Source organism: Panthera onca, chromosome B4, assembly GCF_046562875.1.
Source record: "Panthera onca isolate mPanOnc1 chromosome B4, mPanOnc1 haplotype 2, whole genome shotgun sequence".
Lineage (NCBI taxonomy): Eukaryota > Metazoa > Chordata > Mammalia > Carnivora > Felidae > Panthera > Panthera onca.
In genome coordinates this window covers 24,697,934-24,723,741 of record NC_138345.1, presented here as the reverse complement: position 1 = coordinate 24,723,741, position 25,808 = coordinate 24,697,934, and the positions used below count along the sequence as shown (strand labels likewise).

At 38.7% G+C, this 25,808-nt stretch overlaps 2 protein-coding genes across 3 annotated transcripts in view; one reads left to right on the top strand and one right to left on the bottom strand.

The window, feature by feature from the left end:
• Positions 1-23,403, bottom strand: part of YME1L1 (YME1 like 1 ATPase) — a 53,178-nt gene extending 29,775 nt beyond the window's left edge. The window contains exons 1-5 of the mRNA XM_078450330.2: positions 23,181-23,403; positions 14,191-14,322; positions 7,505-7,667; positions 4,947-5,045; positions 371-480 (exon numbers count right to left, since the gene is read on the bottom strand). Coding sequence (XP_078306456.1) covers positions 371-480; positions 4,947-5,045; positions 7,505-7,667; positions 14,191-14,322; positions 23,181-23,213 — 537 coding nt within the window. The 5' untranslated portion in view covers positions 23,214-23,403. The remainder of the gene's footprint in view (positions 1-370; positions 481-4,946; positions 5,046-7,504; positions 7,668-14,190; positions 14,323-23,180) is intronic.
• Positions 23,404-24,324: 921 nt separating this feature from the next.
• The window catches only part of MASTL (microtubule associated serine/threonine kinase like), a 35,105-nt gene continuing 33,621 nt past the window's right edge, over positions 24,325-25,808 (top strand). For both annotated transcript variants that reach the window (XM_060659102.3, XM_060659101.3), the window contains exon 1: positions 24,325-24,607. In XM_060659102.3, the coding sequence (XP_060515085.3) occupies positions 24,422-24,607 (186 nt within the window). In that variant the 5' untranslated portion in view covers positions 24,325-24,421. The remainder of the gene's footprint in view (positions 24,608-25,808) is intronic.

Genomic DNA, 25,808 nt, shown 5'->3' with positions numbered 1-25,808 from the left:
GAAACAGACCTAAGAAGTATTTAAGAGGCTGGATCAATAGGACTTTAGTGATTAATGGGCGTGAGAGGAGAGAGATGAATAAATCAAAGTTGATCATCAGGTTTCTAGCTTGGGTGGATGCTATTCATGAACACAGAGAACACACAAGCAGGTGTAGGTTGGTAGGAAAAAGGACAAAGGGAGATGTCTAACAGGCCAATGGAGAGACATGACTGGCACTCAGAAAAGATGTAGGTATAATGACTTAACACAGGTTATTAATCCTTTAGAAAATCAGTTGGCCAATAAAAGAAATCAGATAATGAAGGTTCTCATTTTAATAATTTGAAATGTATTGCTTTTTCAAACAACAAAAAAGAGTTCTAATTACCTTTACAAATGATGGTGCTATATGCTGGGTTTCTGCCAATCTTTCAGAGGTGGACTGTAGACGCCGTGTTCTTGATTTCAAAGTTTTAAAACCCCGAGACTGTATGAAAACTGAACAGAATAGTATTACATTTAAATTTTTAAATAGTATCTCATTGTAAAATTTTATAAGGAAAATGCCTAAGATTTGAAACTAACACCAAGCCTGTATATCCTAGTTTACTATCTCATTTTTTAACATAGTTCTTTGCCTGACGCTTCACTACACTAGTAATTAAGGTCATCAAAATGGGTTTAATCTGTAAATTAAGTTTACAATTTCTTGAGAGTTTTAAAATGTTAAAAAAAAAAAACAACCCACTGATGAGTATCAAATACAAGTCAGTGTCTAATTCCTCAAACCCCAATCCCACTTCCCAGAAGTAACCACTCAACAATTTCATGACTACACTTGTATGTATTTTAACACATGCTCTTTCTATAAAAATAGTGTATAATTTTTTGTCTTCTTTCACTTAACACTGTATCATGGACATTTTTCAGAACAGGTCAGACAATGCATTCAATTTAATGGCTGTTAACATTCTTCTAATTTTCAGTGTATAGCAATTTGAATATTCTACTACTTTTCTACTATGGACAGTTGTTTCCTGTTTTCTTATTGCTAAAAATGGTGCAGTTATAATTCTTGTACATATCATCTTTCAGCAAATGTAGGCTAAATTCTTAATGTGAAGCTGTGAGGTGTGAATTATTTAACACTAAGAAATTGCTCTCTAGAAGGCTGTTATGGATTTATATACCCACCAATGAATAGGAGTATCCTTTTCTCCACATCCTGTGCAACCCAGGTTAATATAAATGTTTTTAATTTGTACAAGTGTGATAAGCAAAAAGTAGGGTCTTGTTTTAATCTGCATTTAAGATTATGGGGGAAAACTTAGAAACAATTTTTTTCTTTCATTGAATATTTTATTTCTTTAGCAAATTGATCACTCATGACCTTTTCCATTTTCATTTGTAAAAGAATGCATGTAACTTGAGGTCATGTATATTTGAAATATTTATTTTAATGTCTTTGTCTTTTGATGTAACACTTTATAAAGTTAATGTAGCCTTATCTTTTAATTTTTTGTTTTCTGCACTGTGTTACTGTGTTTTGATTAGAGAGCCTCATCCCCGAACTATGATTTTAAAAGGAATCTACTGACTTAATTTTTAATTCTTTGGTTCAGACCTTTGCCTATTTGGAACTTATTTAAAAAAAAAAGCAGGGGGGGATCTGATTCCCCTTTTGTTTAGGCCCACGTTTGTTTATTTTATTTATTTATAAGTGATCTCTTGAACTCATGACCCCAAGATCAAAAGTTGGATGTTCTACTGATTGAGCCAGCCAGGCACCCCATTTTACTAAGCCCAAGTTTAAAATCAACTTCTCGGTTTTCATAGCAAGTGTTTAGGGTTTTGATTGGGGTTGCACTTAATTAATAAATTTGGGCATACATTAAAACTGTCACAGTACAAAATCCTTTCAAAGAGGATTGTGGCATTCTTTCATTTTATTTTACTCAGCTCTTTGATTCCTTCAGTAAAGTTTCACAGGCATACATATATACATATGTATGTGTACATTATGTTGAATATTTCTTGTCAGGATAAAAGATTTACTGGGTTTGAAGAAAACTATAAATAAAACCTACTGCTAGAATATAAGATCTTGATTTTGAGACATTTATCTCATATGATACCAGAGTAGCTTTTCAGGTGATTTTAAGTTTCCTAGTAAGCAAGCATCTTACCTGGTAAGCAAAAACAATCAAAATTTTGCCCTTTCCTTAAACTTACTTTCTATTCTAGCTTTCTACAACATTCTAGAAGTGTAACAATTAAAATATATTACATGTCTTTTTCATACACTAAAATAATAGTTTTTCGTCTCTAATCAATTAACATGATAAATTAACATACTTCCTAATACTGAATCACTTTTGTATTCCTCAATCATATTGATAGCAATTTCTGTACTTGCTTTTTCAGATTTTATTTAGGATTTCTGTATTTATATTATTAAGTGAAATCGATCTATTGGATTCTTTTTTGTGCTAACATTTTAGTATCTGCGATCTTGTGGAATAAACAGGGAAGCCTATTCTACCTTTTTCTTTATTAAGAAAGTTATAAAGAATAGGAAACTGCTGATCCTGGAAAACAGAACACAACCATAAAACCATCTGAGGCTACCTCCTCTGGGGCAGTGGGATTATATTTGAAAAATACTCTTTCAGGGGCGCCTGGGTGGCGCAGTCGGTTGGGCGTCCGACTTCAGCCAGGTCACGATCTCGCGGTCCGTGAGTTCGAGCCCCGCGTCGGGCTCTGGGCTGATGGCTCGGAGCCTGGAGCCTGTTTCCGATTCTGTGTCTCCCTCTCTCACTGCCCCTCCCCCGTTCATGCTCTGTCTCTCTCTGTCCCAAAAATAAATGAAAAACGTTGAAAAAAAAAAAAAATTAAAAAAAAAAATACTCTTTCAAATTTTATAGTTATTGTCTTATCTTTTTTCTTGGGTCAATACTACTAATTTATAACTTGGATATTTTTTCAACATATTTTTATTTATACACACTCTTAAAAGTTTAAAATCTTCATTATCTGTGGCTGTTACCACTTTTCACTTCTAACATTATTTTCTCATTGTTTTTAATCAGACCATTCTTTTTTTTCCCTCAAATTAAATTTGTTCTTCATTTAATTAAAACCCCCTGGATGTTGTATTCATTTCATGTTTTATACTTTTCAATTTCTCACATTCGTTTAAAGAAATTCTCAGAATGATTGCTTCATCAATTTAGTTTCCATCTTTCTTATTTCCTAATAAATTATACGATGCACTCAGCATCAATAGGTCTTCAACTCAAAAGATTTTGGTATGTTGATTTTCCTTGTGGTTCATTACTAATTGTCTATAATTTGTTTTTCTTTCCCTTTAGCCACAAGACATTTAGAAAAGTATTTTTAAATTTCCATAGTTAGGAAATTTTGTTTTAGGAACTTTTTAAGGTATCCTGTTATATGATTTCCATTTTATCATATGATCAAAGAACCTGACCTGTGAGTTACTAACTTTTTGAAAATTTATTAAGATATTTTTTCATACTTTAATACATGCTCAGTTTTTAGAAGTCTTCCATGAATATTTAAAAAATGTATCATCCTTCTTAAGTATTCTTCTGTCTTTTGCATTAACCATTTCTTCAGAGGATTACTGGTCTCTGTGCCCTACTTGGTATCTCTTTCATGCTATAAGTTTTCCTCAAACATGTGGAGATTCTTGCTGATCCATTTGTAATTGTAAAGGGAATACAGTGATTGGTACTGATTGTAAATAGAGGTCTTCTTAAAACTACCAAGGTGGTAAATGCCTTTATACTATGAAACATGGACTTTTAATGAATGAGCAGGATACCCTTAGTGCATGACTCAAGTCCATTATTTCTCTCCTTGGCATCAATGCTCAAACACAATCTTCAGAGACAGACTTCTCTACACACACACACACACACACACACACACACACACACCCTTTATTACAAAAGTGTCTTTTGCCAATTATAGCCTAAAAGTTGCAAGCCCTTTCTGGGACTGGCCCATTTTGGGGAATCTTTCGATTCAACTTTTTATGAATCATCCCAGAGCCCACAATTACTGACTTGGAAATTGAGGTTTTTCCTAAGTTCTACTAGAAATAACAGCACACACCTATTTCGTGTCACTCTATTCTAAGTTCCATGAAGGTAGGTAACATATGTTGTTTTTATTTATAATTATCACTGTCATCTGACACTTAACCACTAGTGTCTGGTATTAAATCAATATAAATACATGCATATTTGATTTTGCTATCAATGTGAGGTCATCTATTTTATATCCTATGGAAAGTCCTCAAATTTCTGGTCCACGGACGAAACCCCTCTGCTGCTGCCCTGATTTTTTCCTCATTAAATTTTTTTGTCATTGTAACGGATTGAAACAATTTTGAAAATGAAATTTTAAAAATATGGAAGTAAACAAATGTGCTTATTAATTATTTTAAAGCTGTAGATAAGTTCCCTAGAGGTTGATTTATTGTGGCACTTATCACTCACATTAAAAATTCAGCTATTATTGGGGCGCCTGGGTGGCGCAGTCGGTTAAGCGTCCGACTTCAGCCAGGTCACGATCTCGCGGTCCGTGAGTTCGAGCCCCGCGTCAGGCTCTGGGCTGATGGCTCGGAGCCTGGAACCTGTTTCCGATTCTGTGTCTCCCTCTCTCTCTGCCCCTCCCCCGTTCATGCTCTGTCTCTCTCTGTCCCAAAAATAAATAAAAAAGGTTGAAAAAAAAAAAAAAAAAAAAAAATTCAGCTATTATGTATTTTCCAGATTAAAAATACTGGACATACCCAAATTAACTGATTCCAAACACTCTATCAGTTTATTGTGAGCTACAAATGAATGCTTACAAACATTAATATGATTAAGAAAGACAAATCAGAATCCATTGAATAATCTACTATGTTTTTCAAAATAAATACAGGTGCTTCATACCTGGCCAGTACTGAAGATCTGAACAAATACTTTTAAGAGTTCTTGAATGTTGTCTATACAGGCAAGAGGAACGTAAAGTACTAAACATATCTAAGTAACCTGGAGGAAAATTGAAAAAAGCAAATTTTCTAGTTACCAAGCTAAAAGAAGTCATGAACTATAGTAATTTTACCAAATATTAGAAATATAAAAATATGAGTTTAGCCTTTTATTTGTTCATATGGCTCTGCTTGTATGAGTTTCTAAGAGCACTACTAATCTAATTACAGTTCTTCATCACTATCCTGTCTATCACTTGTCCCTTAGATTATCTTTTTTATCTGGTAGATGACCCTGGCTGCCAATAAAATTAAATTCAAACCAAAAGGGAAAAGGTATGTATGTTTAGCTAAAGTTACTGTTAGTCAAAAGCACGTAGAGAAAAGAACTGCTATTTCCTAGAGACAATTTCAAACACTCAGATGAATAATGTGATGAGTAAACACTGTAAACCAGAAGCACAGTAATCTTTCTCTCTCAAAGCTTCAGGTCACTGGGTACAAAGACAGTTCCTTCCACAGCTGGGAGCCATAAACTCTGGCGATCCTTGGAACTCCTACTGTTGACTAATGGGCCCCATCCTACTTAACATCCATGAGCCTAGGGAAAAAGTAAACAGCATCGATTGAAACAGATTCTTATCTACCCCGATATCCCAATTAAGAGTTCAGGGATTTTTCTAGGAATCCTATAGTCACATCAACAAACTCCTTCTTAATACCTCTGTCTGCCTAAGCCAAGAAACAGCTGGCAGGAAGAGGCACAACTTTAAAAGGAAATGTAAATACACAGGCCAAAAGAGCAATAGTAATAATACTACTACTATACATCTATGATGGCAACAAAAATTTAACTCTACTGGACACTTACTATGGGCCAAGGAATAAAGTAGTTTGGGCTAAGTAAACTACTTTCATTATTTCATTTGATCCTACACAGTGAGATAAGGAGTTTTTCCCCAGGCTTCACATGAGAAAACAGCAGTTTAGAGGAATAAGGGAAATCCCACAGCTCCTCAGTCTCAGGATTGAGTTTGATCCTGGTCTACTCCTCACCCTTAACCACTAAGCTTCAAGACTTCTCTCAGGAAGGAGGTAGGATAGATTGTTAGTCCAAGCCCCCAGGCTCCAAAACTTCACCTTTTTCTCACAACTCTTATATGAAATAAAGGCAAAACAACGAAAAATTAGTAAATGAATTACTTAATTACATTATACAATGTACAGCTTCAAATCAATCCTTTATCACAAAACTATTTAAACCTGCACTTTTGTGTTATAATTTGTACTGATTTTTAAAAACATGTTCTTTCATCAATATAAAACAAGTATTTTTTTTCAAGTTTTTAAAATACCAAACAAGTATTTTTTTCAAGTTTTTAAAATTTATTTTGATAGAAAGAGGGAACAGAGCAGGGACGGGCAGAGAGGGGCGGGTGGGGAGGGAGGGAGGGAGGGAGGGAGGGAGAGGGAGAGGGAGAGAGAGAGAGAGAGAGAAGGAGAATATGAATACCAAGTAGGCTCCACGTTGTCAGCACAGAGCCCGACATGGGGCTCAATCTCATGAACACTGAGATCATGACCTGAGCTGAAGTCAAGAGTCAGATGCTTAACCAACTGAGCCATCCAGGTGACCCTAAACAAGTATTTTGATAAGGTCTAACATTCACTGTTCAAGTATCAACCAAAAAGAAATTTATGAAGTGGAAATCCTTTTAACAAACTACCCACTCATTATAATAACAGATTGTTACAAGATTTAAATAAGAAAATATACAGACATTCTATAAAATAAAGGGACCAGGACTATTTCTTCAATGTATTCTCAGAAATTAGTACAGTACCTGGAATCCAGTAAAGGTTTGTCACCTAAAATTAAAACAATACTCCACTATTCTAAAATCTGTTTTGTATGCTATATTACATCTTGGGACAAATAAAGAACCCTAATGGAAAAACCAGTAATTTAGTAAAATTAAACTTTATTTGGTAAAGTCTAAATACAGTCTATAGTTAAAAGTACCGTACCAATGTTCATTTCTCAGTTTTGACAAATGCACCATGGTTAAGTAAGCAGTTAACATTAGGGGAAGGCAGTTGAAGGATATATAGAAACTCAGTACTCTTTTGCAGATTTTCTATAAATCTAAAATTATTCCAGTATGAAAAGTTATAAAAGAAAGAACAAACAAATGAATTCAGGAAAGAACTTGACACACAGTAAACATTAACAAATGCTATCTGTTGGGCGCTTGGGTGGCTTAGTCAGTTAAGTGTCCTACTCTCGGTTTCTGCTCAGGTCATGATCTCACGGTTTCATGGGTTGGAGCCCTGCATAGGACTCTGCACTAACAGCGTGGAGTCTGCTTGGTATTCTCTCCCCCGCCCCTCCCCTGTTCACACTCTGACTCTCTCAAAATAAATAAATAAACAACTTTAAAAATGAATAAATGCTACCTGTTAAATTATTAATAACTACGACCACTTACTTAAATTGGAACAAAAAATAGACTAACTTACCATATTTATTTTCAAAGAAGGACTGTGCAGAGACATGAGACGTATGCCAATGGGAAGAAACGCTCTTGCCTTTACAAAATCCAGGAAGTAGATGGTCTACCAGTTGATCAATCTGTCCAATTTTTAATTCAGATAATCCAAGGTCTCTTAAATTAAGTACAGGCTGTAAAGGATTGAGTCAACCAAGACTGCATTATCATCAACATATTTAACCAAAGAGTTCTTATCAGTTGAAATAATATGAATTTTTTAAATGTAACAAATATATTGATTCCTCTTTTCTCATATTTAAAAACTAAATCGGTACAAATATTTTTATAGTTCTAGCTTTAGGGAGGTCAGTCACAGGAAGTTTGACAAAGGTTAAAAATATCACATTTCCAATAGTATTGTGAAGTTATGGACATTTAAAGCCTCCTCCAGTCTCTAATAAACAAAAGTCCATTTGATTAAAAAAAAAAAAGAGGATGCCGTTACCAGAGGACATCTCACTCCTCTGGCCTCATTGCCGAGATCCTTCTTCGAACTGAGAAGTTCTATAGTTACCCATATCTAACTTCTAATAAGGAGGGGCAATGAACAAAGTGAAAAATGTATGAAAACCAGGCAAGAAAATAAAGTCACATTACAACAGTTCTAAACTAACTACAGATTGGATAGGAGTTATTTTCTTGTCCATGGAAACTGTCAAGCAGACATTAAAGACAAGTAACAATTACAAGCCTCAGACACCTGAAAGTTCAAGCAAGGAAAGCAAAAATAAATAGCCCAAGTATCAGCTTCTGATGACTGAGGTGAAGTTAGATACATAAAGTTGCATGCACAAAAAATAAAGTTAGATCGATGGATTCTATAGCTCTGGATTGATGTCCAGGGGTTTGTCACTTACTAGCTGTGTGACAAGTCATTCATATTCCTTTTTAATTTTTTTTCATGTTTATTTTTGAGAGAGAGACATACAGCGCACGAGTGGGAGAGCGGCAAAGAGAGAGGAAGACACAGAATCTGAAGCAGGCTTCAGGCTCTGAGCTGTCACAGAGCCCAAGTCGGGGCTTGAACTCACGAACTGAGAGATCATGACCTGAGCCAAGGTTGGATGCTTAACCAACTGAGCCACCCAGGCGCCCTGACAAGTCATTCATATTCTTAGAATCCATTTCCTCATTAGTAAAATGACGATAAAATATGCCTACTTCACAAGATGGTATGGATGAACAGAAAAGATCATGCCTTGGTCATCTGACATATCCTAACATACATAGGAAGATAGTCAAAGGCATGATGAAGGAAAATATTTAAACGTGCTCTTTATAAACTACTGGGGCCCCTGAGTGGCTCAGCCAGTTCAGCATCCAACTCTTTTTTTTTTTAATTGTTTAATTTACATACAAGTTAGTTAGCATACAGGGCAACAATGATTTCAGGAGTAGATTCCTTAGTGCCCCTTACCCATTTAGCTCATCCCCCCTCCCACAAGCCAGCCAGCAACCCTCTGTTTGCTCTCTATATTTAAGAGTCTCTTAGGTTTTGTCCCCCTCCCTGTTTTTATATTCTTTTTGCTTCCCTTCCCTTATGTTCATCTCTTTAGTATCTTAAATTCCTCATATGGGTGAAGTCATATATTTGTCCCTGACTAATTTTGCTTAGCATAATAACCCTCCAGTTCTATCCACGTCGTTGCAAATGGCAAGATTTCATTCTTTTTGATTGCCAAGTAATACTCCAGTGTGTGTGCGCGCGCGCGCGCGCGCGCACGCACGCACGCACACACACACACACACACACCACATCTTCTTCATCTTCTTTATCCATTCATCCGTTAATGAACGTTTGAGCTCTTTCCATAGTTTGGCTATTGTCAACAGCACAGCTATAAACATTAGGGTGTGTGTGCCCCTTTGAAACAGCACACCTGTATCTCTTGGTTAAATACCTAGTAGTGCAATCTCTGGGTCGTAGAGTAGTTCTATTTTTAATTTTTTGAGGAACCTCCATACTGTTTTCCAGAGTGGCTGCAACAGTTTGCCTTCCCACCAGCAGGGCAAAAGAGATCCTTTTTCTCCACACCCTTGCCAACATCTGTTGTTGCCTGAGTTGTTAATGTTAGCCATTCTGACAGGTGTGAGGTGGTATCTCATTGTGGTTTTGATTTGTATTTCCCTGATGATGAGTGATGTTGAGCATTTTCTTATGTGTCTGTTCTCCATCTGTTAAGCATCCAACTCTTGATTTCAGCTCAGGTCATGATCTCATAGTTCGTGAGATCGAGCCCTGCATCAGGCTTTGCACTGACAGCATGGAGCCTGCTTGCAATTCTCTCTCTCTCTGCCTCTTCCCTGCTCACATGTCCACGCCTGCTCTCTCAAAAATTAACTTAAAAAAAAAGTGCTCTTTAAACTACTAAAAGCTATACAACATAAAGGATATTATTACAATGAAAACAAAAGGACTACAATACTCAAAAGCTACTTTTCAAAAGTCACCTTTTAAAAAACAGGAAGCCAAAAAGTCTATTTACAATACAAAGACTTCAAAAGGGAAGTGGAGATTCTAAACTTAAAATTATTTCCCTTACTTATTGGCTGTCAGGTCCCTGGAATGTAAGGAGAAATAAGATGCATATAAACATAGCAATTATCATAAACATAGTAACTGCTTTACAGAGATTTTTAAAACAAAAAGTAGTAAGAAAACACAGAGTAACCAATTTCCTAAGTCAGATAAGCTTCACTGAGGTTAACACCTAATTTGCAAAATGATGGTGAGTCTTGGGGTAAAGGGCAAACAAACTACCATAAAAGGGCCTGGATGTTTGGGTGTAGTCCAAAGATCAGTGATGGAAGAATGAACTACAAAGATGGGCTATGGGCACCTGGCTGGCTCAGTTGGTGGAGCATGTAACTGTTGATCTCAGGGCTGCACTTAAAATCTTGTTAAGAAAAAAAAAAAAGAAAAAAGAAAAAGAGAAAGAGAAAGAGAGGAAGGAAGGAAGGAAGACAGGCAGGTTATGGTCAAGTTGTAAAGAGCCTTGTCTGAATTTAATTCCATAGCTAATATGATTAGTTTGTTTTATACCAAGAAAATAGAAGATAAAGATAATAAACTGGGTAAGAAAAGGCTGATGGAGAAAAGAATTGAAGAAAGGCTGATGGAACAAGAGAAAAATGGTATGTGCCTGAACCAAGCTCTAACTAAAGATGGAAATAACAATCATAAATAATAGATACTTGGAGAAACCAATGAAGTATAATGACTGAGAGGGAGAAGGGTTCTGGATGGATGTGCTAGTTATCATTTTACTGTCTCCTAACTCCTCTTCATCCTTTTTCGGCTCCATGAACAATGATCTGGGCTCTTTAAATATTTCTTCTTTGCCATCTGGGACAATGTGAAGCTTTGTCAGTAGAGACCACTGGAGACACTTAAGAGTGTTTTTGTCCCTGGTTCCAGTGTGCTCATTAGCAGGCTCCTGTCTGTAACACCCATTGTTTCTCTAGCATCTGGCGGCCACTTGTATAGATTCTCCAAAACTTGGCTCCTACAGTAAACAGTGGCCAGCAGTACAGTACCTTGCAGCTTTTTCAGTAAGAGACATCCCCATGAACAGCTTTCCCTGCCTAGATGGCAACTTCCATCAAGTGCAGCTAGCATGACACCAGTGACTTCTCTGCCATTCAGTGAGCCAAGGCTATGCCCTCTTCCAACAAGGTCAGGAGAGCAGCCTGTGGGTGGAGAACTCTTCCCATGATGCTCTATCTCAGTCCTAGGAGTATTAGCCACACCTTAAATCTGCTTGTCCTGTATATTTTAGAGTTTACTTATTATTAGCCAACCCCTAGTTACTCCCATCCCATATAAAAATAGGGTTTTAAAAATATTAAACTACAAAATTACACTAATTTTTTACATTAAACTTTTACTGCTCAATTGACTATGTGGTTTCTCTTTCCTGGTTGGAATCCCTGACAAAAAGGCGCTAAATCCACTGTAATCTCAAATATACTAGAATTTGAGAGTAGCTGAGTTCTGGACATCTTAGTTTTGAGATCCCTGAAATTCTCCGGGGGGGAGGGGGGGTTATTTTAACAAAGCACTAAATAAATTACTTCAAAGATTTAAAGAGAATTTGGGGTTGGAGATATATTTGGGAGTCATCAGCATATATTTAAGTATATAGATCTAGATGTTAGGTGAAGATATGAAAACGGGTAACATAACTTAGAAGAACGTGCGTAACAAAAATTAGATCAAGGATAAATGCACGCCAAATATTTAAGGGGCTGGCAAAAAAAGACAAGCCAGCAAAACAGAAAGAGAAAACACCATCATCAATGCAACATCACTCAATTCAAGGGAGTATTTCGAATCTTTGAGGGAAGGAGAATCCCAAGCAGCCTCTGCGTGACTCAATCTCATGAATCCTGAGATCATGACCTGAGTGGAAATCAATAGTCGGGAGACTTAACTGACTGAGCCACCCAGGCGCCCCAGGAGTATTTTGAAAGCAGTAAATGTTCAGTAAGATCAAATGCTCAGGAAAAGTTGAATAAGATACAGATTTTTTTTAGAGGCCTACATTTGGCACAAAGGAAATCAACTGACTTTAGCAAAGTCTGTAAAATGGTACAAGTAGTAGCCAAATTATGATGAGATACAGTGTGAATATAAGTTTAGCAAGTAGTTACATGTTCAGACTGCTATTTCAAGAAGTCTGAAAGCAAAGGGAAAATAAGTCAGTAGCTTGAAGGAAGTTGAAAGGAAGGTTCTAATACCTGCATTGTAGAGTGTATATCTGGATGAACAAGACTTGATGAAAGCAAAGCCAATTGCACAGCAAAGGTAGAGATGAAATTAGAGATGAGATAGGATGCTTAAGGAGAAAGAAAACGGGTTCTGTACAGTAATAAAGCTCACTAAAGATGAACAATAGGATTAATGAGGGCGTATCAGAGATTAAGAAGCCAATTCTATATCTGAGACCATTACTCATAACCTCAACATTGGCTTCCAGAATTTAGCTACTTTTTAAGCCCCTGACCTAGCAATTTCACTTAATGAAATAGTCAAAGATTTAGCAACACAAACAGTAAAAGTTGTAATGTTTATAGCAACAAAAAATTGGGAACAATATCCAATAATGGGATATCATACAATGAACGTTCTGAAGTCATTTAAAAATACAAAAAATGTATGGCATAACAAGTTCATAATGACTAATAAATTAACAAAGCAGTATCTAAATCAGCATATGCAGTATGATCCAATTATAAAATAAAAAAGTACAAGAGAAGAGACATGAGATATAAATACAAAATGTTAACAGCATTATCTCTGGGGAACAGGATCATAGGTGAATTTTATTTCTTCTACCTACACAGTATTTTCCAAAATTTCTAAAATGAACATAATATTGCTATATGCAGCAATTTTGATACATGTGGTATTTTCATCAGGCAGGCTCTCTGGGACTGTAATTTAGGAGAAGGGTATCACCACAGTAGAAAAGACAATGGACTCCCTAGAAGAAGCAATAGGAATTAGGTAAATATTATAAAAGGAAAGCATAAAGATGTTGAAGACAAATTTTTCATCTAATTAAAATTTTATCTTAAGACTGATTCCCACACCCCCCCCCCCCCCGCCCCTTCCAAGAGTGAACATTTTATCTGCCCTTTGCCACAGCCTCTGATAGCAGGACTAAGAACATAAGTTATTTACGAATTAAAAAGGTTTTTAGGAAATTTAACTACAGAGTATGTTTTCTGTGAAAAATGTATTCAGAACTACATGCACCTACCTTATTAATAAACCTTGTGAACACAAAGGTTTCTCGGCTGGGAATTCCCTGTATCCTAGGAAACACTGATTTTATAATTCTCTGAACACTGAAAAGTAGTTTCATAGCTTATACATTGCACTTTCAGGTCCCTGTATTCTAACCGTTCAATTACACTGAAACCTCCTGTAAGGCAGCAGATGGTAACTTCTTACTATTCTACCTTCGTTGAGACTTGGGAGGCAATTACGGTCAGTTAACTGTGGGTTCACTACTACCGCTGGAGCAACACAAAATATCTAAATGGTATCACACAATTAGCAATCTAGGAAGTGAATACCAAATACACTTCCACATGAATTTCTTTTTTTAATGTTTTATTTTATTTTTGAAAGACAGAGAGAGAGAGAGAGAGAGAAAGAGAGAGAGAGAGAGAGAGAGAGAGAGAGAGATTTCAAAGCAGACTCCAGGCTCAGCTGTCAGCACAGAGTCCAATGTGGGGCCCAAACCCATGAACCCTGAGATCATGACCTGAGCTGAAGTTGGACCCTTAACTGACAGAGCCACCCAGGTGCCCCATGATTTTGTTTTTTTTAAAGTAGGCTCCATGTCCAACACGGGACTCGAACTTACAACCCTAAGATTAAGAATCACACGCTCTTCCAACTAAGCAAGGTAGGTACCCCTGCCACATGAAATTTTTAATAAATTAAATGGTAAAGAATAGGACAACATAACTTTTCCATATGTACAATAAAACCAGAATTAGACATCTTTATTCATAAAGGAGATTAAGCTGAAGACAGAAATCACCTTGTTACAAATGCCTAAACGTAGACATTTCAGGCATGTTTACAACATACTAAATCAAAAAAGCTGTTTCTCATACAATCAGGGTAAAAACTATTACCTCATTGCCAGGAGACTCATGCTCAGGAACTACATCTCGATGCTGGTTTTGTGAAGCTGATGCACTGAGAGAAATAGGTGTGTTTTTTGGTGAATGGAAGGCATTGATGAGATGACTCAGAGGAACTGTAACCTAAGAGAAGATAAAAGTTGAAATTGAGTAGTGTGCTTTTTAAAATGAAACAAGAAAAATTCTCCTTATTGTCAGGATCTGGGATTTGTAAAAAGTTAAACATACACTGTAGATCAGAACAATATATTAAAAGATGTAAATACTCAGATTTATTGCTGGTGGAAAGAAAACTGGTAATTCTTCCAAGACAGCATTCTGGCTATATGAATCAAAAATATTTAAAAAACAAACACATATAATTTCCCATCAATCTAATTTCTAATAATTTATTCTAAGGAAATAATGTGAAAAGTGCTTGTTTGTGCACAGATGACAATTTTCATCAAAATGTTTAAAAAGCAGTGGAAAGGTAAAATTGTCCAGCATTAAGGGAATGGGCTAAATAAATGACACCACCATAAAAGAAATAATGAAATGTTTCAGACTTAGAAAAAAGTAAACCTACAGCAGATTTTTATTCTTAACTTCCTCACTGCACCATCCCGTTCTCATCCTGTTCTAAGTCACCATCATCTATATGTGGATTTTGCAATAGCCCTCCTACTCTCCCTGAATCTGCTCTATTAAAAACAAAGTTAGATCTCATCACTCCTCTGCTCAAACCCTCCAATGGCTTCTCTTCTCACTTACAATACAAGTAGAAGTCCTAAGCACTAGGATGTAGAAAGCCTCTGTCGTTCTTTATTACCTCTCCAAATTTATCTACCACAGTGTTCTCCTTCGTCTTCTCTACTCGAGACATACTGGCCTCCTTGCTGTTTCTGGAACACACCTAGCAAAGCCCTCACTTCAAGGACTTTGCATTGCTTTTATTCTACCTTGCTCTCTGACTTCCTTCAGTTAACTCAAAAGTCACCTTTTCTTGAGTCTTTTCCACAGCCAACCTACTTAAAATTTCAAGAACCCTGCCCTAAAAAATATTCCTTATTCTCTTTCACTGCTCCATTTTCTCTTCTTGACACTTTTAGTATCTAACACACTTTTACACACAATCTACTTACTTATCTGTATGTTATTCCTCTGTTTCTCTCCAACCAATTCTGACAATATGGTAAGAACCCATTTAATTTATTCATTCACTCAAGAAATCTTTATTTGGCATCTGTGTGCATTATTGTTGCACTGGGATACAATATGAATAAAATAGAGAAAAAATATAAAGTATGTATACTAGGTATTGTGTAAACATTTTGTTACCCAGAACGGGGTTTGCCTCTTGGTAATGTCAAGCCAAAATACACAGCCATGCCAAAGAATAGGAAAAGGAAAGGTTTTACTTGGAACAAGTAAAGGAGCACACCAGGGATCTTTCCCAAAGCAGTGTCTCCCTGAATAACAAAATCGGGGCAGTTTTATGCTGGGGTTTCATACATATTCATGACAAGCTTGTGCAGTGGGGAATACATCATGGAACTGGGGCAGTAGTCATCTTCAGGTGATTGAGTCCAGGTCAGAGTTACAAGGGCCAGCAAGGGATCAGCATCATCAATTCTCTCGCTCCAGTTGGTCCAGTATCTGAGTGCTCAAAGGAGTTGAGATCCTCAAAAATAAGTCAGGTCAGTCTTCACTTTTGAACTAACACTGGGAGTTTTGCCACTGACTTATCGTCCTTGATATGATTAGGCTATCTCCTGGCCTGATAGTGGCTGTTCTTAAATTCTTTCACAAGATGACCAGGAAGCGTTACGTAAAGAAAGCTTTGTCTGTCTTTTTCCAGGGACCCCTAATTCCTTCTGTTTACAATTTTACATTAAATAATTATATAAAGTAAAAGAGAGAAAAATCAAAGAATAAAATAGAGGAAAAAATCGCTTGCCACTTTGAACTTACATTTTAGTTCGCAGTGGTCTTTGTTCCCATTTCTTGGCCAGGAGCTCCTAAAACCCTTGGAATTTCATGTGTGGTATAGTGTCTTACTATTCATAAGGTAACCCTTTGGATCACTCCTGGATTTATGCTAATGAGGTGATTTAGGCTAGGGTCTTTAAATAGCCTCAGGGCTGGGCTGGCCACTTGAAAGACCTAATAATTAGTAGAAGGTGGGAACTCTTAGCCCCACCCCCCTAGCTTCTGGGAGGGGAAGGCTGGGGATTGATCTCTATAAAAGCTCTTGAACAGTGAGATGGAGTGCAGAGATTCATCCTGAAGAAGAGTAATCCACTCCACATCTTTTGCTTGGGACCCTTCTGGCTGTACCCTTGTGTACTTAATAAACTGGCTGTTCATTTGTCTTTCATAATGGACCAGTAAACGTGAAGTATGTTTCTTAGTTCTGTGAGCTATTTTAGCAGATTATCAAACCTGAGGAGGGGGTTGTGGGAAACCCTGATTTATAGCTGGGAGATCAGAAGTATGAATGGCCTGGGACTTGTGACTGGTATCTGAAATGGGACCAGTCTTGTGGGGCTGAGCCTTTAACTTTGGGGGTCTGCACTAACACTGGGTAAGTAGTTTCAGAATTGAATTGTTGGACACCCAGCTGGTGTCATATGCCATACAGGCATATCTCATTTTATTGTGCTTTAACTTAACATACTTCGCAAACACTGTATTTTTTATAAATTAAGGTTTGTAACAGCACTACATCAAGCAAGTCTTTGGTGCCATTTTTCCAACAGCATTTGCTCGCTTCATGTCTGTGTCACATTTTGGTAATTCTCACAATACTTCAAACTTTTTCATTATATTTGTTATGGTGATCTATGATTAGTAATCTTTGATGTTAATGGCATAATGGTTTTGGGATATCACAAATCCTACCTATATAAGACGTGAGCTTAATCAATAACTGTTGTGTGTGTTCTGATTACTCCACCAACGGGACCTTCCCATTTCTCTCTCCTTGGGCTTCCCCATTCCCTGAGACACAACAATAGCGAAATTAGGACAATTAATAACCCTATAATGACATCTTAGTGTTCAAGTGAAAGGAAAAGTCACTTTCAATCAAAATCTAGACATGATTAAGCTTGGTAAGGAAAGCATGTTGAAAGCCAAGATAGCCTAAAAGATAAACCTTTTGCATCAGTTTGCCAAGTTGTGCAAGCAAAATAAAGTTGAGTGGTATTCAAGTGAACACACAAATGATAAAAAACCCAAACAGCCCATTGCTGAAAGTTTCAGTGGTCTAGATACAAAATCAAACCAACCACAACACTCCCCCTTCAGCCGAAGCCTAATCCAGAGTAACGCCCTAAATGTACTTATTTGTATAAAGGCTGAAACAGGTGAGGAAGCTACAGAAGAAAAGTCTGAAGCTAGCAGAGGTTGGTTCATGAGGTTTAAGAAGCCATTTTTGTTAACAAGAAAGTGCAGGGTGAAGCAGCAAACACTGAGTAAAAGCTGCAGCAAATTATCCAGAAAATCTAAATAAGACAGATAACTAATGAAGGTGGCTACACTAAATAGATTTTAAACGTACAGGAAACAGCCTTCTATTCTAAGATGCCATTTAGGACTTTCACAGCTGGGGGGAAGTCAACACCTGGGTTCAAAGCTTTGAAGGACAGGCTGACTCTCTTGTTAGGAACTAATGTAGCAGACTTTAAGTTGAAGCCTGTGCTTACTTACCATTCTGAAAATCCTAGGCCCTTAAGAATAGTGCTAAACTCATGCTGCCTGGGCTCTATGAATGGAAGGAAGCCTGTTTGACAGTACATCTATTTACAGTAGGGTTTACTGAATACTCTAAGCCCCCTGTTAAGAGACCTACTTTTCATAAAACACGATTCCTTTAAAAATATTACTGCTCAGGTAATGTACTTGGTGACCCAAGAGCTCTGTTGGAAGTATACCATTTAGATTAATGCTTTCATGTCTGCTAATACAACATCCATTCTGTGGCCCATGGGTCAGGAACAATTTGGGACTTTCAAGTCTTATTATTTAAGAAATGCATTTTGTGAAGACTATATAGCTTATAGATCACGACTCCTCTTACAGACCTGGGCAAAGTAAACTGAAAACCTTCACCATTTTAGATGCCACTCAGAACATTTTCATAGGAAGAGGTCAAAATATCAACATTAACCGGAGTTTGGAAGAAATTGATTCCAAGCTTCATGGCTGACTTTGAGGGGTTTAAGACTTACCGGAGGAAGTGTAGATGTGGTGGAAATAACAAGAGAACTAGAAGTGGACCCTGAAGATGGCAGTGAAGGGCTGCAATCTCACGATCAAACTGACATAAATGAGCTGCTTCTCATGCATGACCAAAGAAAGCGGTTTCTTGAGATGGAAATCTTCACCTGGTGAAGATGCTATGAAGATACACTCAGTTGATAAAGCAGCAGCAGGGTTTGAGAGGATTCAGTCCAATATTGAAAGAAGCTCTAAGTGGGTCAAATGCTATCAAATAGTATCATGTTACAGAAAAATCATTCACGAAAAGAGTCCATCGATATAGCAAACATTCCTTGTGTCTCATTTTAAGATTTGCCACAGCCATCTCCACCTTCAGCAGCCACTACTGTGATTAGTCAGCAGCAATCAACAGTGAAGCAAGACCCTCCAGCCAGCAAAAAGATTATGACTCATCGAAAGCACAGATGATGGTTAGCATTTTTTAACAATAAAGTATTTTTAATTAAGGTATTACACTGCTTTTAGACATAATACTATTATTGCACAACAAATAGGTTATAGTGTAAACATAACTTTTATGAAATCTTGCCATTTGCAACTACATGGATGGAACTGGAAAGTATTATGCTAAGTGAAATTAGTCTGAGAAAGACAAATATCATATGACTTCACTCACATGAGGATTTCAAGAGACAAAACAGATGAACATAAGGGAAGGGAAACAAAAATAATATAAAAACAGGGAGGGGGACAAAACATAAGAAACTCATAAATATGGAGAACAAACAGAGGGTTATTGGAGGGAGTGTGGGAGGGGGGATGGGCTAAATGGGTAAGGGGCACTAAAGAATCTATTCCTGAAATCACTGTTGCACTATATGCTAACTAATTTGGATGTAAATTTAAAAAAATTTAAATTAAAAAAAAATAACTTTTACATGCACTGGGAAACCCAAAAATTCATTTGACTTGTGTTATTGTGGTACTCCCTTTACTGTGATAGTATTGAACCAAACCCTCAGTATCTTCAATCTCATTTAATCCTTTAACAGACATAAACACTATTATTATACTTCCTATTTAACTGATAAAGACATCCAGAATTTAGATAGGTTCAGTGGCATGTCCAAGTCACTCAGCAAGGATATGAGCAAATACTCTAACCAAGATAATTTGACTCTAGATTCTTGTTAGACTCTTTATCCCATAGTTACTGATACAGAAATGAATAATATGTTAAATGAAAAAAATTGTTAAATGTAAAACTACATCTTGGGACGCCTCAGTGGCTCAGTCGGTTGAGCATCCAACTCTTGATCTTGGCTCAGGTCATGATCCCAGGGTCATGCCACTCAGCCCTGTGTCAGGCTCTGTGCTGAGCGTGGAACCTGCTTAAGATTCTCTCTCTCTCTCTCTCTCTCTCTCTCTCTCTCTCTCTCTCCTCCCCCCCCAGCCCCTGTTTCTCGCTCACACACTCTCTCTAAAGTAAAAAAAGTTAAAAAATTAAAAAACTACAACATACTTTTTAAAAAGCATGCATACACACGTATTTGTGTAGAGGTAAAAAGGACGAAAGAATGTATTCTAAAATATGTCTTTGCACAACGAGATTATAAAGGTTTTTCATTTTCTTATTTGTATTTTTCTTTTTGGCATTTTTGGCAATGAGCATGTATCCTTTTCAGGGTAGAAACAATAAGCTCTTTTAAAGCTACAGGAATCATGGGGCGCCTAGGTGGCTCAGTCGGTTAAGCATACAACTTCAGCTCAGGTCACAATCTCATGGTTCACCGGTTCGGGTTTGAGCCCCAGGTCTGAGCTGACAGCTCAGAGCCTGGAGCCTGCTTCAGAGTCTGTGTCTCCCTCTCTCTCTCTCTGCCCCTTCCCCACTCATGCTCTGTGCCTTTCTCAAAAATAGATAAACATTTTAAAAAAAACTACAGGAATCAATTTTTTATATTTTTATTTTAGAGAAAGAAAGCGTAAGCAGGGGACAGGAGCAGAGGGGGAGGAAGGGGGAGGGAGGAAGGCGAGGGGGAGAGAGAGAGAAAGAGAGAAAGAGAGAGAGAGAGAGAGAGAGAGAGAGAGAGAGAGAGAGAGAGAATCCCAAGCAGGCCCCACGCTCAGTGCAGAGCCAGACACAGGGCTCGATCCCAAAACCCTGCTATCATGACCTGAGACGAAATTAAAAGTCAGATGCTCAATGGAATGAGCCACCCAGACACCCCTGAAAGGCTTCATTCTAATTAGTTACATCTCTTATTCAAAAAAGGATTTAAATTGCTAAAAAATGGTTTGATCTCAATGAAAAAGTTCACCTTCCATATCTTTCCTGGCTTCACAGTTTATATTCAAGTGTATTCAATGATTAAGCAACCAGGAATTAGAAATATGTGTACTATCCTTCTTCAGAGCATAAAATACATAAGAGCATAAAACACATATATGAGCCCAATTAAGCCTGCCTGCAGTACACAAAATGCCTTCACCATCTCTACCAACATCACGTACCACTAACTCTCCATCCAGCTGATGATAAACTCTCCTAAAATTCGGTCTTCTTGATATAAACTTCTCAAACTTCAGCTTTAAAAGGTTTAATACTGTATTCAACAGGCCAAGTCAGACTTGTTTTTCAAACAACTGGTAGGACCCCTCCAGGGCTGAAAGCTACCAGCAGAAGAGAGGAAGGGGAGGGACAAAAGCAAGCAAGGAATAGGTTTTGTTTTGTAGAACCCACACTTCAGCCAAGGAGACTAGCTGTTTCACGTGAGAGCCCCTTGCTGGGTGTGTCTCACCTGACAGCCACCCTATGTGAGCCAGTATGAGCTGGCTTTTTAAAAAAAAAAAAATTTTTTTTTAATGTTTGTTTATTTTTGAGAGAGAGAGACAGAGCACGAGCGGGGGAGGAGCAGAGAGCGGGAGACACAGAATCCAAAACAGGCTCCAGGCTCTGAGCTGTCAGCACAGAGCCCGACACGGGGCTCGAACTTACAAACCATGAGATCGTGACCTGAGCCGAAGCCAGACGCTCAACCAACTGGGCCACCTAGGCGGCCCTCACCATTTTTTTTTTTTTTTTTTTTTTTTGATAATACAACGTATGCACTAGCATGTTGACATGCTAGGAATGACTAACTGAACTGAAGTGCTTATGCGAGCTCCCTGCCCCGCCCCCTAATACACTGAATAAAACCGTCCTGTACTAACCCCACAGAGAGACAGGGCTTTGAGAGTCATCTGTTTCCTTACTTGTAACAAGTAATAAAGTTCTTTGTTTTCAACATTTTCTTGGGTTGTGTCCAATCTGATGTATCTCAAGTGGTGAACCCCTTGAGTTTGATCACACAGCTCGGCAAATAACATTTTCACCCATCCAGCTGTCCAAAACTGAAACACTTCTTTCCATCATCCCTCATTAAATTCTACTCTTTGTTCAAAAAAAAACAAACTCATCCTCTTCTTTCCATAACCACTGCCACCACATTAGTGGTGCATTATCCCTCTCCTGGGTTACTGCAATAGCATCCTTAACTGAAAACACTTCTGATCAGGTTATCCTATGCTTACACTTCAAATGAAATCCAAAGTCCCTTATAATTTCCTGTATGATCTGCCTCAAGGCTTCACCCTAACCTTAATTCTGTTATTATGCCCTTTAATCACTACATTGTAGCCACACTGACATTATTTTTGTTCCTCCAATCAGCTAAACTCTTCCCAATCTCAGGACCTCCAGATATCCTTGCATATACCTAGGATACTGGTTCACTTCTATTAACTCTTCACTTGACTAACTCCTATTCAACTTTTCTTCATATCACTATAAAGATTCCACATTTGCTTTGTCCACCTGGCCCATTACTGATGTCCAATAAATAACTAATCACTTCATTTTCGATTATCCAGCCAGTACTAGCAAAACAAAAACAAAAAACAAAAAACAAAAAACCAAGAGTGGGGGTTACAAAAGGAACGTAATTATATGCTGAAACTAAAGAGTGTTAAAAAATTATTTTTAAATCTGAATGTGTTCAGAAACTATTAGCAAAACTGAGAAGTCACCCCACCCCCGCCCCAGCAAGAAACTATCAGAATGTTGCCATCAAAAAAGATTTTTAAATGAAACAAGGACAAGACACTGTCACAAGTGGTTACTCCCAAAAGACAATTTAAAACCCTAGGAATGACTCTTTTCTGCCCTTTTGCTTGATGAAAAAATGGGAGAATATGAATAAAAATAGTAACTGCAAGCAGTCAATAGCTTTAAAATATGTGTTTATTAGTCATTTCTGGCCAAAAAAGAAAGCATTCGTAGTGTTCAAATAATTATAACATGCTTGGGTTAAATTCCATTTAAAAAGGAAAGAAAGAGTTGGGTATCAGGGTTGTGAACAGTAAAAATCACTGGAGAGGTGATCAGATGGAAAGAAACATTATTTGCTTTCCTCATATCTAAGGCAAAGGCGTTTCCCCCAGCCTCACTCTGCTCCCCCCACCCCAGAATGTCCGGCACTGAACAATGCCTAATGGATTCTCTAGTAAAAATTCCACGCTATCAACTCGATAAACCAAAGTCCTCATCATCTCATGCCTCTGCTTCAACGTCAGCCTTTTACTCTCACCGTGATCCCTTATCCCTTCTCAAGACTAGGACTTGCTTTGCGCTGATCGCCCCCCTCCTACGATCCCGAACGCGAAATCGCTTCCACGAAACGCAAACGGCAAAGAGCCGCGGGCAGGAGAGAAAAAAAAGGACCGGATGCCAGACTCACCTGGGGCTGCACCGTACTCGAGAGGGAAAACATCTCCTCTGGGCCCTCAGCGACCTCACCCGCCTGCCGAAAGTGCCCCTCTGTCCACGGCTCGGCGGGGAGGCGCTGAGCCCTTTTTTCCCTTTCTTTTTCCCTCTCCCTTAGCCTTCACTCTTCCTAGAAACAGAAAATGGCCTCCCCTTGTTACAGCTGCTGCAACGACATACAATCTGCCCCGGAAAGGCAAGCCTCCAACGCAACACTACTTCCGGGACAGGTGGGCTGCATCACCCGCGGGTGAACGCCAGCGCTAGAGCTCCACCTTTCTGGGTCTGAAGTTTGTATCCACTACAGTAGCTGAGCAACCCTGGCCCCCAGGCTTGATGTTCACGGGAATAATAAAGGTGCTGGATCCCCAAGCTCTCTGGCGCCGATATATATATATATACACACACACACATATACATATATATACATGTATACATATATATATATATATATGTATATATTTCCCCCTTAAGAGGGGACGGCATTGACCCTGTTAAATCTTTTTGCATCTTCCTTACGAAATCTTCCAACATAGTCTCCTTTTCCGACTGGGCCTTGAGTTATGATAAACTCTTTCGCTACAGTTTAGTGCTTTTTATCTTCCCCACAATAAATCGAAAATTGTTCCTATTGGTCCTCTTCTGCTTCAGTCAGGCAAGTTACATCCTGTTAACATTGTCAGATGACAGGGCCAGCCACCTGCTTCCTGCTCATCCAGTTTCTCCACATTGTATGATTTCGGGGAGCCAAACCAAACTGGCTTACATTTCGCCCAGGGGTGCGAGGTCGCGAGGGGTAAAAAACAAACAAAACCAAGCAAAATCGGGGTGAGGGCGGGTCCCATCAACCTCGTTTGGAGGTCAGGAGAAACCTAGTCAATCCCGAGATTTCTTGTAAGCAAAAGACAGTCAGTGCCTCCCCAGTTATTACTAAATGAGGTAATTGGGCCGTGGTCACCGCCCTCGAAGAGTGTGTGGTTGGTTGGAGAATTTCCCAGCGTCCCAGCCCTCAGCTCCATTGGGTACTTCCGCGCTTACGCGCAAGAGGTGACAGGGGCGGGGCTGCGCTGGGCTCGGCGCGAGCACGGCAACGCGGTGACGTCACTGCCGACGCATTGCGTGGGCGGGGCCTTACTTTGAACCTAGTTGGCGGGAGTTGTGGCTTGGGAAGGGGCCTTAGCTGATGCTACAGGCTTCCTTCTGGGCTGGCCTGCTATGGAGCGCACTGCGGGGAGCGAGAAGGAGAGTGGAGGAGACGCAGTGACAGTGGAGTGCGTGAATAGGATCCCGGTGCCAAGACCTCCTTCCATTGAGGAATTCACCATAGTGAAACCTATTAGCCGTGGCGCCTTCGGGAAGGTGTATCTCGGGCAGAAAGGCGGCAAGTTGTATGCGGTGAAGGTAAGAAGGCGGGGAGTAAAGAGAGGGAAAGAGTTCGGACCTTCGGCCCTCTTTTCTGCCCCCTGAACTGGGCAGGCTCCAGGGCGGTAGGGGCCTCCACAGCCCTATGATTTCTTACTGGTATGACCTGAGCGCCGGCAGGCCGAGTGGCTCGCCTCTGCCACGCCCTTTTCACACCAACAATGCTTAGGAGACATCAGGACTTCTGAGTCCTTTTTACCGCCTTGACCTTTACCAGAATTAAGTTTGAAACATTAAATGTGAAACAACTATTTAAAGACTAAACTGAAACATGTTAGAACATATCACTCCTTTATCCTTGCAGCAGTACGTATCATTCCAAAAGCATTCAAGAGCTTTCAATGTATTTGAAGCTTTCCTGGCCACTCTTGGTCCTCACTCCCCACTCCCATAGTTTCGGATTACTCGTATTTAAGCACTGAATGAACATGGTAAAGAAACCAGCAGTTTTACCGCTAATGCAGTTTCAACTTCCTGTTGGACGTTGCTATGTGAATCTCTACCAAGTGCCTTGAAATTGTGCTTTCCTGACTTTGAACAATCCTCTCCACCTAACTGCTTAAACACTGAACTTTCTGTACTCCCTCTCTCCGCTTAATAAAACCACCTTCATCGCTGTCATTCAGGCTAGAAACGTGAGTCATTTTAATTTCCCTCTACTCCATCTGTATAACCTATGTCTCAACTAGTCCTGTCAATTTTGTCTCATATTCCTTCTCTTTTTAAAAAATTTTTAAAGTTTATTTATTCGTTTCAAATGAGAGTGAGCGGGGGAGGGACAGAGAGAGAATCCCAAGCAGGCTTCGTACTGCCAGTGTGAGCCTGATGAGGGGCTCGGACTCACGGAATGTGAGAGCGTGACTTGAGATAAAACCAAGAGTCGGAAGCTCAACCGACTGAGCCACCCAGGCACCCGGTCTGGTATTCCTTCTTATTATCTCTTCCATTCTATTACGTTCCCAAGTCTGCCCAAGCACAGGACTTCACTTTTTCTTTTTCTTTTGTCTTTTCTTCCTCCCTCCCTGTCTCCCTTCCTTCCTTTTTAAAGTACAAGTCAGTTTTTAGTAAATTAAAAATTGTGTAACTATTACCACAATCCAATTTTAGAACATTTCCATCACCCCAAAAAGACTTCCTGCCCATCTGCGGTACCTCCCCCTTAACACCCTTAGCCCCAGGT